Source organism: Mus musculus, chromosome 4 (assembly GCF_000001635.26).
Source record: "Mus musculus strain C57BL/6J chromosome 4, GRCm38.p6 C57BL/6J".
In the NCBI taxonomy this organism is placed as follows: domain Eukaryota; kingdom Metazoa; phylum Chordata; class Mammalia; order Rodentia; family Muridae; genus Mus; species Mus musculus.
In genome coordinates, this window is record NC_000070.6 from 125,100,587 (window position 1) to 125,116,755 (window position 16,169).

The 16,169-nt window shown below is 48.9% G+C and overlaps 1 protein-coding gene across 9 annotated transcripts in view; it reads left to right on the plus strand.

The window, feature by feature from the left end:
- The window catches only part of Meaf6 (MYST/Esa1-associated factor 6), a 28,126-nt gene extending 15,474 nt beyond the window's left edge, over positions 1–12,652 (plus strand). The window contains exons 5-9 of one of the 9 annotated variants that reach the window (XR_003955014.1): positions 2,253–2,445; positions 2,844–6,960; positions 7,066–7,123; positions 7,737–7,770; positions 8,713–9,483. Coding sequence is in view for 3 of the 9 variants with exons in the window: in NM_001374123.1 (NP_001361052.1) it covers positions 2,253–2,445; positions 6,931–6,960; positions 7,737–7,770; positions 8,713–8,721 (266 nt within the window). In the remaining 6 variants the exon portion in view is untranslated. Of the gene's footprint in view, positions 1–2,252; positions 2,446–2,843; positions 7,771–8,712 lie in introns of all 9 variants that reach the window. The other 8 variants (NR_164336.1, XR_003955012.1, XR_003955013.1 and 5 more) reach the window with 8 other exon arrangements.
- Positions 12,653–16,169: the final 3,517 nt, after the last annotated feature.

Consider the following 16,169-nt stretch of genomic DNA (forward strand, 5'->3'; position numbering starts at 1 on the left):
AGCCTATGCTTCTCTGCTTCTGGTGGCTATATACTTTTAAAAAAATCTAATGTAAAGACAGAAAGGAACACATTGACCTCTGACCTTCCTGTGGACACAGACCCTTCTGACCATCTTTAGAGGCAAACACTAACGTACTTAAGGTCCATTCGTCGTTGAGTAGAGTTCAGGTCTTCCTGACTTTATCCAGGGATAGTTTCTGGAAGCTGGACGTGGTAATGCACAGCTGTGACCCCAGAACGGGGGAGGCAAAGATGGAGGGTGGGGCCCCAGGCCAGTGTGGAGCGCACTGTAGCCCAGGCCAGCATGGAACTCATTGTAGCCCAGGCTGGTCCTGGACTTGAGGCAGCTTACTGCCTCTGACAACCTGCCTTCTCCTGCTGCTTTCCTCCTTCCTTCCTGTGGGGAGCAAGGATTGACCCTGGGCCTTGTCTGGGCCTTGTTCATGCCGTGTGAGCGCTTTACTCTGAGGCCACCTGACCCTGAGGCAGTATTTAGGCGATGTTCTTGAACATGCTTCTGTTGTTTAAATGTATCCAAGTGATGGTGATGATGATGATGATGAATGTTTGGACATAGGAGCTCTTTATGTAGCCCAGGCTGTCCTTGAACTTGAGACTTCCTGTCTCACCTTCCTGAGTGCCAGGGTTATAGGCATGTGCCACCCAACCTGACTTTTGAAGCGCTGTTTTAAAATTGACGATTTATGTCAGTTGAAGAACATTAATTACTACTTCATTCAAGCCTCCCTGAGCCAATGGTCTAGCTTACTGGCCGGGTTCGGTACTCAGGATTGCCAGAGGCAGGGGAAAACCATGGGGGGTCGTGCCTGTAATCTCAGCGTCCTGGAGCTGGGGCTGGAAGACGGGAAGTCCATGTCTTAGTAGGCAAACACAATGGCTAAGCCAGATGCCTTGAGTCTGATCCGAGAGGTGACGGAGAGAGCCGAGCCTCCCAAGCTGTTCCCTGACCTCCTTTTGCTTGCCGTGGATATCATTTACTTTGCATTGCTGTCAGTAGTACCGTCACCAGGGGAAGTTTAGTTTGGCTTCCTTTATGGTGCGAGAATGGGTTCCCCGTGTAGGAAGCTGGCTGATTCTATTTTGTCACACTTGAAAGAGAGAGTGAGCAAGAAGTGGGGCGAACCTCTGCCCACTGAGCCTGCCCTTAGTGGCATACTTTCTCCTGCAGGTTGTACACTCTCCCAAGCAGCTCCACTGCCTAGGGATAGGTGTTTAAAGGCCTGAGCCTGTGGGGACAGGCCCATTGAAACTACCCTGCTGTGGCACCCTCCCTCCCCCGAACATACACATAAATGAGTAAAATGAAATTTTAAAAAGATAAAGGGGTGGAGCTGGAGAGATGCAGTTGTTAAGAACGCTTGTGCTTGTTCAGAGGACCGTGGGTCAGATCCCAGTGCCAGTGTCTGATGCCGTAATACCAGCTCCAGGAGATCCGATGTCTTTTTACTTCTGCAGGCACCTGCACTCCACTGCTTATAACCCTACCCGTGCACACATACACATCGTTTCAAAATGAAGTAAATTAAAAAGTTGGGGGGAAAAGTTCTGGGGTATCCTCTGAGACCTAGGAAGTTCACGGCCCAAGTTCCCATGAGACAATCTCTATCTTCCCTCCAAAAAAAAAAAAGATCCAAGACGGCAGTAATCAACGGATGGACTGGACGCTGCTCCCCACTGGGTACCACCTTCTTTTTGCTTTTTAAATTTATTTTTTTAAATGGTCTGTATGTGTCGGGCAGGGCAGGGTGTGGGGTGTGTGTGTGTGTGTATGTGTGTGTGTGTGTGCGTGTGCATGTGGGTGCAGGTACCCAAGGAGGCCAGAGGTGTCGGATCTCCTGCCGCTGCAGTTCCAGTGGGTGAGCCTTATGACATGAGTTCTGGGAGTTAGGCTCGGGTCCTCTGTAAGAGCAGTGCCTGCTTTTAATCTCAGAGTCATTTCTCCAGCTCATCCTCCACCAACTCTTCACTGAAAGGCAGGATTCTCTGACCGTTTGTCAGTTCTGCCAAGGCGTAACCCTTCCTCTCTTCAGTGTGCTCCATATTGAAATGGCCCTTAGTGCTCTGAGTTGTGGTCAGGCTTGTCCCCCGCACTGCTGCAGACCACGTGGATTTCAGGGGTTTCCTAGCTTTGATACTTTGAGTGCCTGTTCCCCGTCTTCTTTGTTCCATGGCCCGTGGGGACTTGAGGAGTCCTGATCTGGCTTTTGGGACCTGTTTTCGTTCCTCTAGGGGAACCAGGAAGTGGGACGGAAAGCGATACTTCTCCAGACTTCCACAATCAGGAAAACGAGCCTGCGCAGGAGGACCCCGAGGACCTAGACGGCTCCGTCCAGGGAGTGAAACCTCAGAAAGCCGCCTCTTCCACCTCCTCAGGAAGCCACCACAGCAGCCACAAAAAACGGAAGAATAAAAACCGGCACAGGTTAGTGGCAGGGTCCCACCCAGAGTCCTCACACATGCTGGGCGGGGCTTGGTTGGAATGAAGGTGCCTGGGACAGTGACAGAGTCCTCATGTTGCGGGTGGCAGACATCCTTCTGGTGCAAGTAAAGTGGGGTGGTGTCCTCTGAGGGGTGGAGGGTGGCAGTAGAGAGGCCCTGAAGGATCCACGGGAGTCACTAGGATGGACCGTGACTCCCATTGTCCTTTGCTAAGAGGAAAACAGGGAAATTAGAAAGGAGTCCTTGAAAGGACGACTCTGGTTGTTGGGAAACCGTGACCTGGGATAGAGGGTCCTGTCTGCTCCCGTGGGAGCTGAGGTGACATGCCCTTATGACTTTTTAAATACGGGTTTTGATTGTTATGACTTTTCTATTTTGTAGTTCTCTGAGTACGCTGCCTTCAGATACGGGGAAACACTTAAAGCTCCTCAGTGCGAGCATCCCTCCCTCCGTAGGAACCTTCTGAGCACTGTTACTTTTGCAGTGGGAAGTGAGATGGGAATGACACCAGTGGACAGAGAGGTCAGGTGTCTCAGGGGACTTAGTGGCCGCTCTGCCTGGGTTTGTATGCTACTGCTGGGCCTTAACTCAGAGGGGAATAAGTACCTAAAGCAGGGCCCTCCCCATCCTGGTGTTGGAAGCCTGAACACTGTGGGGTCAGAGGGGTGCGCAGGGCTGTGTGGGGCTGGCTCCCTATCCTCTGGTTGGCTAACGAACTATGTTGCTTTAGAAACCCGTGGGGTGTCCCCTCCTGCACCTAAGGTGTTACACTGTGAACTTCACAGACCCGGCACTGTGGATATTGTAGAATTAAATTTAACTGGTTTGAACCTCTTTGGCATCAACAGATTCTTGAATTCTTTTAAACTTTTCTTGTTTTTTTTTTTTTTTTTTTTTGCTTTCTGTTTTTGTTTTTGTTTTTGTTTTATTGCAGAAATAGTGTTTTCTCCCTATAAATAGTGATGAAGGATTATTGCTTTATGGTTTTTCTGCAAACCTAAAACCACTGTGCTACCTCAAACTATAGTGAGAAGCAACAAGACTTGTCCCCTCCCCCATGGTGAGACTGTAGGTGATTGGAGCACTGTGGCAGGCTTAGGGCCAGTTTATCGCAGACAGCAAAGAGCCATACTCTCTTTCTTTCTTTTTTAAAAGAGTTATTTATTTACTTATGACTGCTCTATCTTCATGCACACCAGAAGAGGGAATCAGATCGCATTACAGGTGGCTGTAAGCCGTGGTTGCTAGGACCTGAACTCAGGACTTCTGGAATAAGCAGCCAGGGCTCTTAACTGCTGAGCCATCTTCTCAGCCCAGAGAGCCATACTCTTGAAGAGTATTTTATGGGTTGGGAGATAGTTCAGTTTGTAAAGTGCTTTCCCTGCAGGCATGAAGACCTGAGTTCTACTCCCAGCACCCACATCAGAGCACTCAGTGAGTTGTATGTGTACATAATACCAGCATTAGGGACCATGAGATCTTGGGGGCTTGCCAGCTAGCCAGGCTAAAAGAAGTGATGGGACCCTTTCTCAAAAACTATATGAAGGGACACCTGCATCAATCTCTGGCCTACACACGTGCAGACACACACACACACACACACACACACACACGCATACACACATACACTGACACATGTATATATACCTCACACACACACACACAGAGGGAAGATAATTATTAAGTGTTTTTTAAGATTTATTTATTATTTATGTGTAAGTACATTGTAGGTGTCTTTAAACACACCAGTAGAGGGCGTCAGATGTCATTATGGCTGGTTGTGAGCCACCATGTGGTTGCTGGGATTTGAACTCAGGACCTTTGGAAGAACCGTCGGTGCTCTTAACCGCTGAGCCATCTCTCCAGCCCCTTAAGTGTTTTCTTGTATGTTGATTTTTTTTTTTAATTACATTTACTTTGTTTTCATTTTGGTGATTCTTTTCCTATTTCAGAGTGTCTAGAGCAGGGAGAACATTCTTGAAAGTCTCTCGGGACGCTGCACCCCTGACCAGTGTTCTCTTTAGACCCTGCTGGTTACGTGCGACACCCCTGACCATTTGCACTAGTGATGTGACCAGCTGCTGACTGACAAGAGGGTGCTAGAGAAGTGTTCAGTTTAACTTTGTCCTTGCAGGTTTCTAGAACATTCCTACGAGCATAACACTTCTTCCTTCTCCCCCAGGTGTGAAGCCCCTCCAGAAACACAGTAGCATTTGAAAGACCATCACTGGGCACTGCCCTCATAAGAGGCGAGGCCTGCCCAGAAGGTGGACTGGGTTATTATAGTCAGAATTCCTGTCCGTTCTGATCTCCTCCCAGGCCTAATGTGCTCACTTGCACCCCACCCCACCCCACCGCACCCCAAGAGACTGGTGCCACCAAATTGCTCTTTCTGAGGAAGCGAGGGTCAGGACTGCCCTGGGTGGCACCTCAGTGGGCTCAGGTGGTTGGAGTCCTGTGACCTCTGCACACTCAAGGGCAGGGCAGGAGCACATTTATCTGGACGCGCTGGCGAGCCGCACCCAGAGCAATGCTTTCTTTGCAGCATGAGGCTGGTGTAGCCAGGCCGTGTTCACAGGACGCTCGTCAGCAAATGGCTGACACTGTTGAGGAGAAACAGAAGGGAGCACTGGAATTTACCCTCTTGTGGGGTATGAAAGCTCACCAAGTGATCCCCTTCCTGGGCTGGAGATGGAACCCAGCTTCATGTATGCTAGTCACATGCAGATGATAGGTTTCCTGAATTCTTATATTTTACATGTCTGAACGATAGTTAAAGTCCCTCCACCCGAGAAGAATAGTTAAGTCCCACTGTCTTTAAAGAGAAGGAAGTAAATACTGACTGCTTGTAGAGCTCTTCACTTTTACCTTGCACCAAGATTTGTTTTTGTAAGGTGTTGCTTATCTGTTTTTAAGAGTTTTATTCCAGAACCCTGGCTGGCCTCAAACTAATTTCTTCTGCTTTAGCCCCTTGAATGCTGGGATTGTCAGGGATTACCATGCCTGCCACCAATCCCCAGTTGAGCTAAATAGGTACACTTTTATTGACGTATGCATCTATTGCCAACCCTGGAGGTTGAACGCAGCATGTAACTACCAGTGAGCTCCACCGGCAGCGGATGCTGTCTACTTTAGTTTGTGAAGGTTGAATCAGTTTGAAAGGAACACGTTGTGAGAGTCCTGCTTGTGCACTGGTGTGTGTGTCTGTGTGTGTGTGCGTGCGTGTGTGTGTGTGTGTGTGTGTGTGTGTGTGTGTGTGTGCGCGCGCGCGCACGCACACGCGCGCCCAGGAAGGTCCTAAATGAAACAGTGTAAGCAGTGCATAAGCTCGGCTCCCGAGGCTCTCACAGACGTGGTCTGGCAGAGCAGCCACTGGAGTATGGTCTTCCTGCCCGCCTGTAGGGTGAAAGGTGTCAGAGGCATCAAGGCGCTGGAGTCACAGTCCAGGCTGATGCTGAGAGATCTGTGCAGAGCACGGCCTGTTGGCCATGAGAGCACAGAAATGGCCTGCTCTGCTGTGCGCTCACTCATACAGCACAGAAGTGGCCTTTGTCTTGCTGGAGGCTCTGCAGACCCTGCTATTCCTTAGTTGCTGCACTGATATAAACAGTTAGCTGCCATACTAGGGAAGGTGTCACATACCCGCAGTCACAGTGCACGAAGGCTGAGGCAGGAGGATCACAAGTTTGAGGCCAGTGGGGGCTATCTGTCAGGACTCTCCCCCCCCCCCCATTAAAAAAAAACAAACCAAAAACCAAAAAAAACAGAAGGGGAAAATGAAGAGTGAACTGTTCTGGCCAGTGCAGGCGCAGGCCACATACCCGCAGAGTGTGAGAGAGCAGGGCTGTCTCTCTCATGCCCTGCAGTGAGCACATGGCTTCCGGGAGGAGCTGCCCGCACGTCCCAGGACAGGAGCTTGAACAAAAAGTTACATGTTCGCTGTTTTCAAAGTGCAAAGTGTTGTCACCTTTTGTATTAATGACAATATGCTATGCTGACTTCTAGCCCCTTCTGCTGTATGACTAAGCCTCTCCCTTTCTCCCCTTTTCCCTTCCTCTCCCTCTCTCCCTCCCTCCCTCCCTCCCTCCCTCCCTCCCTCCCTCCCTCCCTCCCTCCCTTCTAATGCACTAATTCTGTTTTCAGTACAGATATCTCAGCAGTTCTAACCCCAAGTCTGGCAGTTAACACCAGGCCTGCTGCTGTCTAGAGTGCAGTCACAACCCCCACTCCCACCCCCACTCCCACCCCGCCCCCGCCTCACCCCCAGTCACCCTCTGCTCTGGTATACACTGAGGGAAGGGACTCCCCTGACTGGCCTTTGGTGCTTTGATGTTTGACAACTTAATGACTTAAGATTCTTAAAGCTGACTTTGTTTTCACAAATCTTGCTGGGATGGCTAATCGACTCGTTTATTCAATTAGCATATTAATTTCTATTGCTCTCTTCCTCTCCAATGCTGCCCCTCAGCCCGTCTGGCATGTTTGATTATGACTTTGAGTAAGTTTGATTTGAATCAGTGTCTGTGCTGTGTTGTTTAGTGTATAGACACCGGTATGCCGTTGTGAGATCTTTCTAACCCATAGTTTATCTGTTTAATTGTAGGTATGTATATTAGGTTAGGCTGGGAAGTTTTTTTTAAAAACAGAAAAACGTGATGGAGGTAACATTTTATTTAATAACTTAAGCAAAATTAAGTAAACTTCACTTTTATGCATTTTAATTTCTTTTAAAATAGATAACCTGTACTTTTAATTCATATTTAAATTGATTTTCTGGCTTTGCTTTGTAAGGAGATTAGTAGCTTAAGATTTTGATGTTTTGCTTGGAAAAGATTCAAAAATTGAAATTCTTGTAATTTCTTTTGTGTTTCATATCCAGAAACACAAATTCCTAGTCTCTCCACTCCCAGTCACTGCGAGCCTCAGATGCTGCCAGTGACGTGGGGACAGAGCTAACCCATTGACCTGAGCATGCCCTCTTGATCCGTCTTCTCTAACTTTGCAATAGTTTTTATTTAAAAATTATGGCTTTTGTAACTGCTATATATTTCCTTTTTGAATCACCTCAGTTTACTTTATGGCAAAAAATCTGCTCCTGTTTTTTTAATACTTGCTTACTATCCGAGAGAGAGCTAAATGATGGCAGTGTAATGAAGAATCTGGGCTTAACTGAGTAGCCTGTGTTATAGCTGTGCCCTATGCAGTAGCTGCTTGTTGTCCCGGTTCTATAAGCTAAAGTGCAAATGTCTGTTTTGTTTTGTTTTTTTGCCACAGGATTGATCTGAAGTTAAACAAAAAGCCCCGAGCTGTAAGTATCAGCCAGACAACTTAGAAAGACTGGCAGTGTTTCGTTTTAAAACATTTTGTTTTTGTGGGTTCAGACACAGGCCTCGCTGATGATGTACGTCATGGCGCTGGCAAGTCTCTCGATGATCCTAATCTAGGGTCACACTCGAGTTCTAGACCCTGAGTATCCATCTGGGTACTTCAACTTCCACGCATTCTTTACTAAAATACTTTAGGACAGACACAGGGACCCACTCAGTCAGCAGAGATGGCTGGGAGTTAGAGGCCAGCCTGCTCTACATGAGGTGTGCCAGGTCAGCCAGAGCTACATAATGAGAACTTGTATAAAACAAAAAAACAGTTAGCAAACGAGTCACACATCTTTATTGAAGAAAGTGGTTCTTCTGTTAATTCATGTAACTCCTTTTGTGCTGGTCTTTGTGGCCTCAAAAGTGGGTCGCTATACATGTAAAATGCACTATATTATAACTGAAATAGAACATTTAGCTACACAGAAATTCTCTAGCACAGTTGTTTATGATTATTTTCTTAATTTTTAACAATTGTTGATTTAATGTATATGAGTACACTGTAGCTGTCTTCAGAGACACCAGAAGAGGGCATCGGATCCCCTTACAGATGGTTGTGAGTCAGTGCTCTTAACCACTGCATCTCTCCAGCCCCTGTTTATGATATTTTTAAAACAATTTTATTTTATAGGTTTGCATTAAGATCATTTTCACCCAACTGTATAATGTTCTTTGGGAATATTCCCTCCTAAGGTTTATTTTATTATATGTATCCATATTATATGTATATGCATATATTCAAGGTATTAATACTTGCTTAATATTAAGAAAACATGTCTGTCTGTCTGTCTGTCTGTCTGTCTGTCTGTCTGTCTGCATGCATTCATTTGATCAAACCGAGGTGGTAAGTCGTGGCTTTTGTGTTCTCTCCTTAGGACTATTAGAAGACTTGCTGGCAGAAGCTTCCAGGCTGTGAAGCTTCCCCTCTGACCTCACAGCCACAAATGTCCCTTGCCTGACTGTGGCCATCTGCCTCTGCCCCCCAGACCCAGTGCCTGTGACTGGCTAGTCTGACCTAACTGTAGTGACAAGTCCTCCCTATAAGACTTTTTGGGTCATTCGCTGCTGTCGTCATCATTAGTAGAACAGCGGGAAGACCTGTCCTCCGTCCCAGTCCCTGCGGGTGGCTAACTGTGCATTTCTCCCTTCTTAGAATGAATGTCTCCCCCCAAACTGGCTGGCACCAGCTCCATCTGTGACACCCCCGCCCCCATCGAGAAGTGCACACACCTCTGATTCTGTGTTAAGCTGAAAGTAGAACCCAAGGTCCATTGCAGATGGAGGCTGTAAATATCTGCCATTCTCTTGTTTTGTTTTGTGTTGTATTGTTTTTTTATTGTTGCTTTTACCATCTGATTTTCTTTTGGGACATTTTGTGATGCCTGTACCTTCCTGATGACACATCTGATCGTCTGTTTCATGTGGTGTCGATATTCATAACTGAAACTAAAGTGGCTTTTAGAAGGAAATGGGCAGCTGCCTCTTTGGCTTCTTGATTTCTTCAGGGGGAAGGGAGAGAGTGTTTTCACGGTGGATGGCCTATCAGGAACAGTTTTATGTGGGAGGAACAAGAAGCTAAACAGCACACGTTGAAACCCTCCCATTGGAGTAGACTCTTTGTAGGAATAAAATCTCCCTGGCTCGCCCTTCTCATGTGCTCCTTCTAAACCCAAACCCGAGACGCTTTCCTCTTCATTTTACTACTATCATGCCTGTGGGAGAATTTCTTTTTCCATCTTTTCTCGTTTTGCTGACATCCACCTGCTTAGATACTGCTCTAAAAATCGCCAAGCCAGTGGAAAAGCCTAGAATTACTGAACCTCAGTTCCCACCGAGTAGAGTGAGATCCTCACAGGAGCCTGGCCTGCCTACAGACATCCCCTTCCCTGTAGAGCTCACTCCATGCCCGTCCTCGTGTCCTTGGCTGTCCTCAGTGAGTGGCCGTGGATGGCCACTTTGCAGTCACCTGGGCAGCTCAGCCCAGTGTGGATGCTAGTATCCCAACCCTGGAACCCTCGGGTATGCCTCGGTGTTGGGCTTGGAACACAGAGTCCAGGCTGTTGATTGGGAGCCTGCTGGAGGCCACTGTGTTAAGAGACTGAGCATATAGCACTGGATCAGGCTGAGGGGTAAGATTCAGGGCCTTGCCTGTCCTCTCTGACGCCTGGGTCTTTGTAGGAGACTTGGGCCGTTGTGGTCCATGCTGTTGGCGGAGATGGCTGGCCTCTTCACCAGAACCACCCTGTCAGATGTGCAAAAGCCTTTCATTTTGTTCTTAAACAGACTCCCATTTTCTTGGATGGTTTCCTGATCTTTGGCTTTGGCTTTCTTCTGAAGGAAGTAGTTTATAATATGTAGATTGTTCCTTGAGAAGGAAAATCTCAGAAGCATTCTGTTAGTTTTATTGCTTCATCCTTAACGCTGAGGAAAGTGTGCGACTCAAAAACATCTGGACCTCCACAGTTGGCTGTGCCCTGGAGGACCGGTGGAACTGCTCAGTAGAAGGTGTGTTATTTATTTATGGCAGGGTAGAGAGTTAGATACAGAGCCCCACATGCTAGGCAAGTGACCTACCACTGAGTTCCCTCCCAGTCCCTAAAGGTGTGTTATGCAGTAGCATGTCTGTGTGTGTGACTGACCCTGTGTGTGTGTTGAAGACTGGCTTGTGGGCTGTTTGTTTTATGCCTTCCCCATCCCCAGTCCCCACCCTGTAGAGTTTGGCCATTGATTGGGTCTTCTAGTTTTCCCGTAAACTGGACATCAGTACTCAGGCTTTGATAAATTACTTGCTTTCCCTATTTCTGGGTAGCATCGAATAAGGGCATCAAGAAGACGAGTGGCATAGCTCAGTGACGGAGTAATTGTCTAGCATGCAGGGGGTCGACCCTCAGTGCCATGTCAACCTGGCTGTGGTGACGGATGCATGCCTTTAATCCTAGCCCTCGGAAGGAAGGATTCGAAGTCAAGGATCATCCCTGGCTACGCAGGGAGTTGGAGGTCAGTTTGGGCCACAAAGGAATTTTATTTTAAAAACAAAATACCAACTCCAATAAATGCTGACACTGACTTTATCAACCAAGTTGGCTTACAACTCATCGAAGGAAGGAGTGAGTGTGCTTGCTTACACAGAGGAACTTTATTCTTAGTGGACAAGATTGCCTTTCGGTGCAGCCAGCCAGCAGTCCCTACACGGAAGTGCCATCTGTGGCTCTGTGTGTTGTGGGAGGGACTGGTTTAAGGAGAGTTAGCCAACTCCTGAGTCAGGAGTGGCAGCACACGCCAATGACCTTAGCACTTGGGAAGTGGAAGCAGAGGAGTTCGAGGCCAGCCTAGGCTGTTATTACCTGGCCTGTGTTGGAGCGGGGTGAGAAGCAACAGCTGATTCCAGTGACCCTCCTGTCCCTCGGAAGGACAAAGGAAAGGCACGTGGGGGTGGGGACGGACAGCACATTAGCTGCTGCCATTTGTTGCTCCGTGCCTCTCTCTAACTAGGGAAGCGCTCGCCCTTGGCCGCTGGTAGGTGTAAGACAAGACACAGCCTTTTGTGGTAACTTCTGTGTCCACTACTTGGAGGCCACTCTAGTGCAGCGCTTCATGGGACTATCAAGTGTACTATTCCAAGGACTGAGGAAGGGGTCACTCTGTTTACAGTCAGTGTCCCAGCACTGCTGGTGCAGGAGGAGGTGGGGAGCGGGACCGGCCCACAGAGTTGGAGTCTGCACTGGGACAAGGCTAGTGTGGGGCCAAGAACTACACTTTTCGAAGCTGCTGTTCTGACCCAGTGAGGCCCCAGGTCTCCGGAGCCTTGGGGCCCCGGGAGAAAGGGTTCTACGGCCGCACAGGTTAAACCATTTCTCCACACTTGAGTTTGTAATGTTTGCTTTCAGGAAACACTTTTGTTCTGAGAGTAGGAAGCAGGCAGTGGGGTCTTCACCTGAAAACGTGAGCTTTTGTTCCTGGGCTCTGCAAGTGTAGAGAGTGGTGGTCCTAGTCTTCACCCTGGAAGTATAAAGGAAACAAACGCTAAGGAGCCTGCACTTGTAAGCCGGTGGTGTGTGGCTCTGAAGGGCTCTCCAGTTTGGCTTGTGCACCTATTTGGGCTTTGCCACCTCTGCCTGATTCCAAATCACTAAGGCATTTGCACACTCGCAGATCTATTCAGGCTGATGTTCTGGTAGAAGGAAGGCAGTCTGAATAGTGCCTAGGAAAACTGTGTGTGTGTATGTGTCTGTACCTAGGAAGGCTCTGTGTGTGTGTGTGTGTGTGTGTGTGTGTGTGTGTGTGTGTGTGTGTGTTTGTGTTTGTGTATCTAGGAAGGCTGTGTGTGTTTGTGTATCTAGGAAGGCTGTGTGTGTTTATGCATTCATGTGTGTGTGTGTGTTTGTGTACCTGGGAAGGCTCTGTGTGGGTGTGTGGGTGTGTGTATACGCACACACGCCCTTGCATGGAAGAGTGTGAGGGGAGGGTACAGCAGTGTAGTGCAGGATATGCTGGTCTAACCCAGTGTTCAAAGTGGGTGATCCAGGTCTGGATCTGCCTGGTCAGCTTCAGGATTTGAAGCACAGGTTCATTCTGAGCACTGTTCTATGGAGTCAGTCGTACTGTGGGTCTGAAAGGAAGCAGGGTGCGATGGTGGGGGTGTCCGAGGGAAAGGGCTGGGGATGTGGAAGGAAAAGAGCAGATCTTGGATGTGTTTCCACTTTGGGCCTCAACCCTATGTAGTTCCTCACTTTGGATATGTTGTGTAATACACATAACTATTAGTTCATTAATACATGTGGATAATTTATAAATAAATATTAGGTTGAACCACAAGAAACTGCTGATACTGAAATTGTGTTCCTCTATGAAAAGTGACTGCTGTCATGGTTTGCTAGCATGTGTTGGAAATATGTGTACTCCGGGTTTTTATTATGATTCACATACAAGAACACACTGCAGGCTCCTGGTCAGAGGTCTCCCAGCTCCACCCCCCACCCCCCCCCCCCCAGAAACGCCGTTTCCAGAAATGATAGGGAGCTGCTCTGCCTTCCCTTTCTGAAGTGGCTTCTTAGATTAGGAAATATCTCAAAGCCAGTTCTTGGGCTGGCCAGATAGCCCTGCGGGTTGAGTTTGATCCTTAGAACCCACAGTTCAAAAGCTGAGAACCGACTCCCTGATACTGACCACCCGTGTCTACCAGTGATCCCAGCCAGCAAGTGGGAGGCTGAGGCAGGAGGAACGTTCCTATCTCAAGCTATCCAAAACAACAAAAGCAAGCCAAATTCCAGAGATAGCTGCCTCCTCCTTACTGACTAATATTCCCTGCAGTGTGCTAGTTTACTTAGCCTGTGCTCTTACTGACTGTTGCTGTCGTAGGAAATGCCTTCCGTCATCTTGCAGATGAAGGCTTTCTTGGGATAGATTAGTAGGCCTGCCGAGTCAAGAGCTCTGTTTCCTAGGTGACTGAAGTACCAGGTCCCCTCCAGGGTCGACTGTAGGACACTACTGATGACACTACCTCTTTCCCCACAGCCTGCCACATCGACAGGACTCGATTCATTTGGAATGGCAGCTCATGGTGATATTTTAAAAAAAGATTGATTGATTGATGATATGTAAGTACGTTGTAGCTGTCTTCAGACACCCCAGAAGAGGGCATCAGATCTCATTATGGATGGTTGTGAGCCACCTTGTGATTGCTGGGATTTGAACTCATGACCTTTGGAAGAGCAGTCAGTGCTCTTAACCGCTGAGCCATCTCTCCAGCCCACTCATGGTGATTTTATTTAAGTATATGCAATTATTATTTTTTCTCCTTGATTGTTCTTCCAGCCTGTATGTGTGTATGTGTGTATTGTGTGTCTGTATGTGTGTCATGTGTGTGTTTGTGTGTGTACATGCTTGAGTGCATGTGTGTGCAACACGTGCTGCTGAGGGGATGGACACGTGTTGAACACATGTTCCACCGTTCAGCCGTACTTCTTGCCCAATAATTTTTCTTGGGTAATTTATTGCCCAGACAGTCAGAACTTCCTGCGAATGCCTTTGAAAATTCACTGCTTAGACAAAAAGAACACACCTGTGAGCTAAGTACTTTGGGAACTGAGGTAGGCAGACAGCCCGGCACTGCATGTTGAGCGAGACCCTGTCCAAAACAAATGCCAGAAGGAGTTCCCCGTCTGTTTCGGGTTCTGCTTTGCATATTGTCCCAGACAGAGTTATACTTCTACAGCCCGTTATTTCAGACCTCATGGAGTCATTCCTACCCTTGCCCCCTGAAAGATGTCAGTGGTTTGGGGGGTATTAGCAACTCCAAGCTAGCAAGCCACTGGCTCCAGGCAGTAGTAGTAGTATCAGGAGCTGCCAGAAGGCGGCAGCAGGGTGCCACATGCCTGGGATGGCTAAGTCATTCCTCCCACGGAGTCTTCATGCTGTTCCTTAAACGGGTAAGCAGTTTAGGGTCACCAGCTGCTGCTGCCTTGAAAACAGCTTCAGAAGGCACACCCTCGGTTACAGACTGGGCCTCCTCCCCCTCCAGGAACTGACTGGAGGGATTTACATGCCATGGCCTAGGATGGCACGGGCTTCCCTAATTACAGGGCCCCACTTCCTGCCTCTTTCAGCCAAGTCTCCCACACCCTTCCCATGAACTAGGAGGTCCACAGGACAGGTTCTTGCCATCCAGTCTGCTTTGGGCCTGTGATAGAAGATCGAAGCCTAGGACAAAGGCTCTGGGGTCCTTGGGCTTCCTTCTGGCAGAGCTTAGCCAGTGACCCTCTTCCCAGTTCTGTCCGCTCACCTTACCCCACTCCTCCTTGAGATGGGTTAACCTGTGTGTACTGTCCCTGGGGAAGGTGGGCAGAGGACCTTGGTGGTAGGAAAAAAGGGAAGTAGGAAATGGAGCTGCAGAAATGGGCACTGGCCTTGCCCCCGCAGCTGGCTACTCTAATCACTGAAAGACACCAGCAGTTTAGGGCATTAGCAGCTCCAAGTGGGCTTTGCACGGTGGCTATTTTGTCCTTTGTGGTACCAGCATCTTCAGGGACTGCCAGGTCTTCCCAGAGACAGAGTGGAGAGTGACCCAGAGCAGGGGTCCTTCACACACACACCGTTACGGGCTGGCTCAGTCTGGCAGGGCATACAAAGCTTTCCTGTCTCAGGCTACATGCAAAGGCAGACCAGTCGTTTTGACTTCTGAGCAGGCTGGGTTCCCCCCCACCCCCTCTCAAGGTGTTAGTCTTGTGGAGCAGAACTTGCTGAAGCACCTAGAGTTCACTACCTGCTGGTACAAGTGGGAGGGGAGGGTGGGAAGGCCCAGCTCAGCTCCCAGAGATCATTTCCCAACAGAGAATTTGCATACACACCAGTTTCCCCATCACCCAGCTTGGCTCAAGTAACCAGGAAGAGCTGGCATAAGGAGCAGCTGGGGCGGCTGCTTGGAATTTGATCCCTTGCAGCAAGCCTGGTGGCTCGAGCTTTGGTCTTGGGAGTTACATTTTGTCCCTGCCGCCCTCCCCGTTAAGCTCCCACGTGGATCACTGTGGGTCAGGCAGCTGAAGCCCTGAGAGAAGGGCAGTGAGTAGCCAGGGCTGCCTGCTAGTGAGTGGGGCGTGAACTGGGGCCTCACTGCCTCTAGATGCTGCTAGTTAAGGTCTTCTTTTGTAATGTCTGGAGAGGTGGTGTGTCTTTGTGCCCATTTCACAGGTGGAAGGCCAAGGTCCCGTGTGATCCAGTGCTACCTGTCTGAGTGGCCTCAGTGGCCAGGGGACAAGAGGTGGTGAGAACTTTGGAGTTAATGCTGAAGCAAGTCACAGAGAAGAAACAGCCTTGGCTTTGAGCCAGGCTGCTTGGGTAGCCCTGCCTGGAAGCAAGATTGAGAAAGAGGCCTGGAGGCATGGCCACGTGGTTGGCTAGTCCAGCTGAGCCAAGCTGTCAGGAAGCATGGGCACCAAGACAGGCATCAGAAGGCCTGAGCCCAGAGCCCGGTCCTAGCTGGCACCTATTGTTTGAATCTGTAGCCCTCACTGGTTTCAGTGGACCAGCAGGGCCAGGCCCTGCCTTCTAACATTAGCCATAGCCAGCTGGCACTCATGCTGCTGCCTGCCTGTGGAGTCAGCCCATTTCTCACCCCCATAGGACAGTCACAGATGACTTCAAACTCCGGCTAAGAAAGCCAGGACAGTGGAAGAGTTCTTCTCACTTCCCCTTGTGAGCGGCCCCTGAATCTCATGGCCCCCAAAGCTCCACAGTATGGTACAGACAGGGCCGTACTGAGCAGCCGAGTGGGCGAGCATTCTACTTGCTTCAGTGGGAGGAGCAGCTCACTTCCCATTTCTGCAGAGGCTTGAGT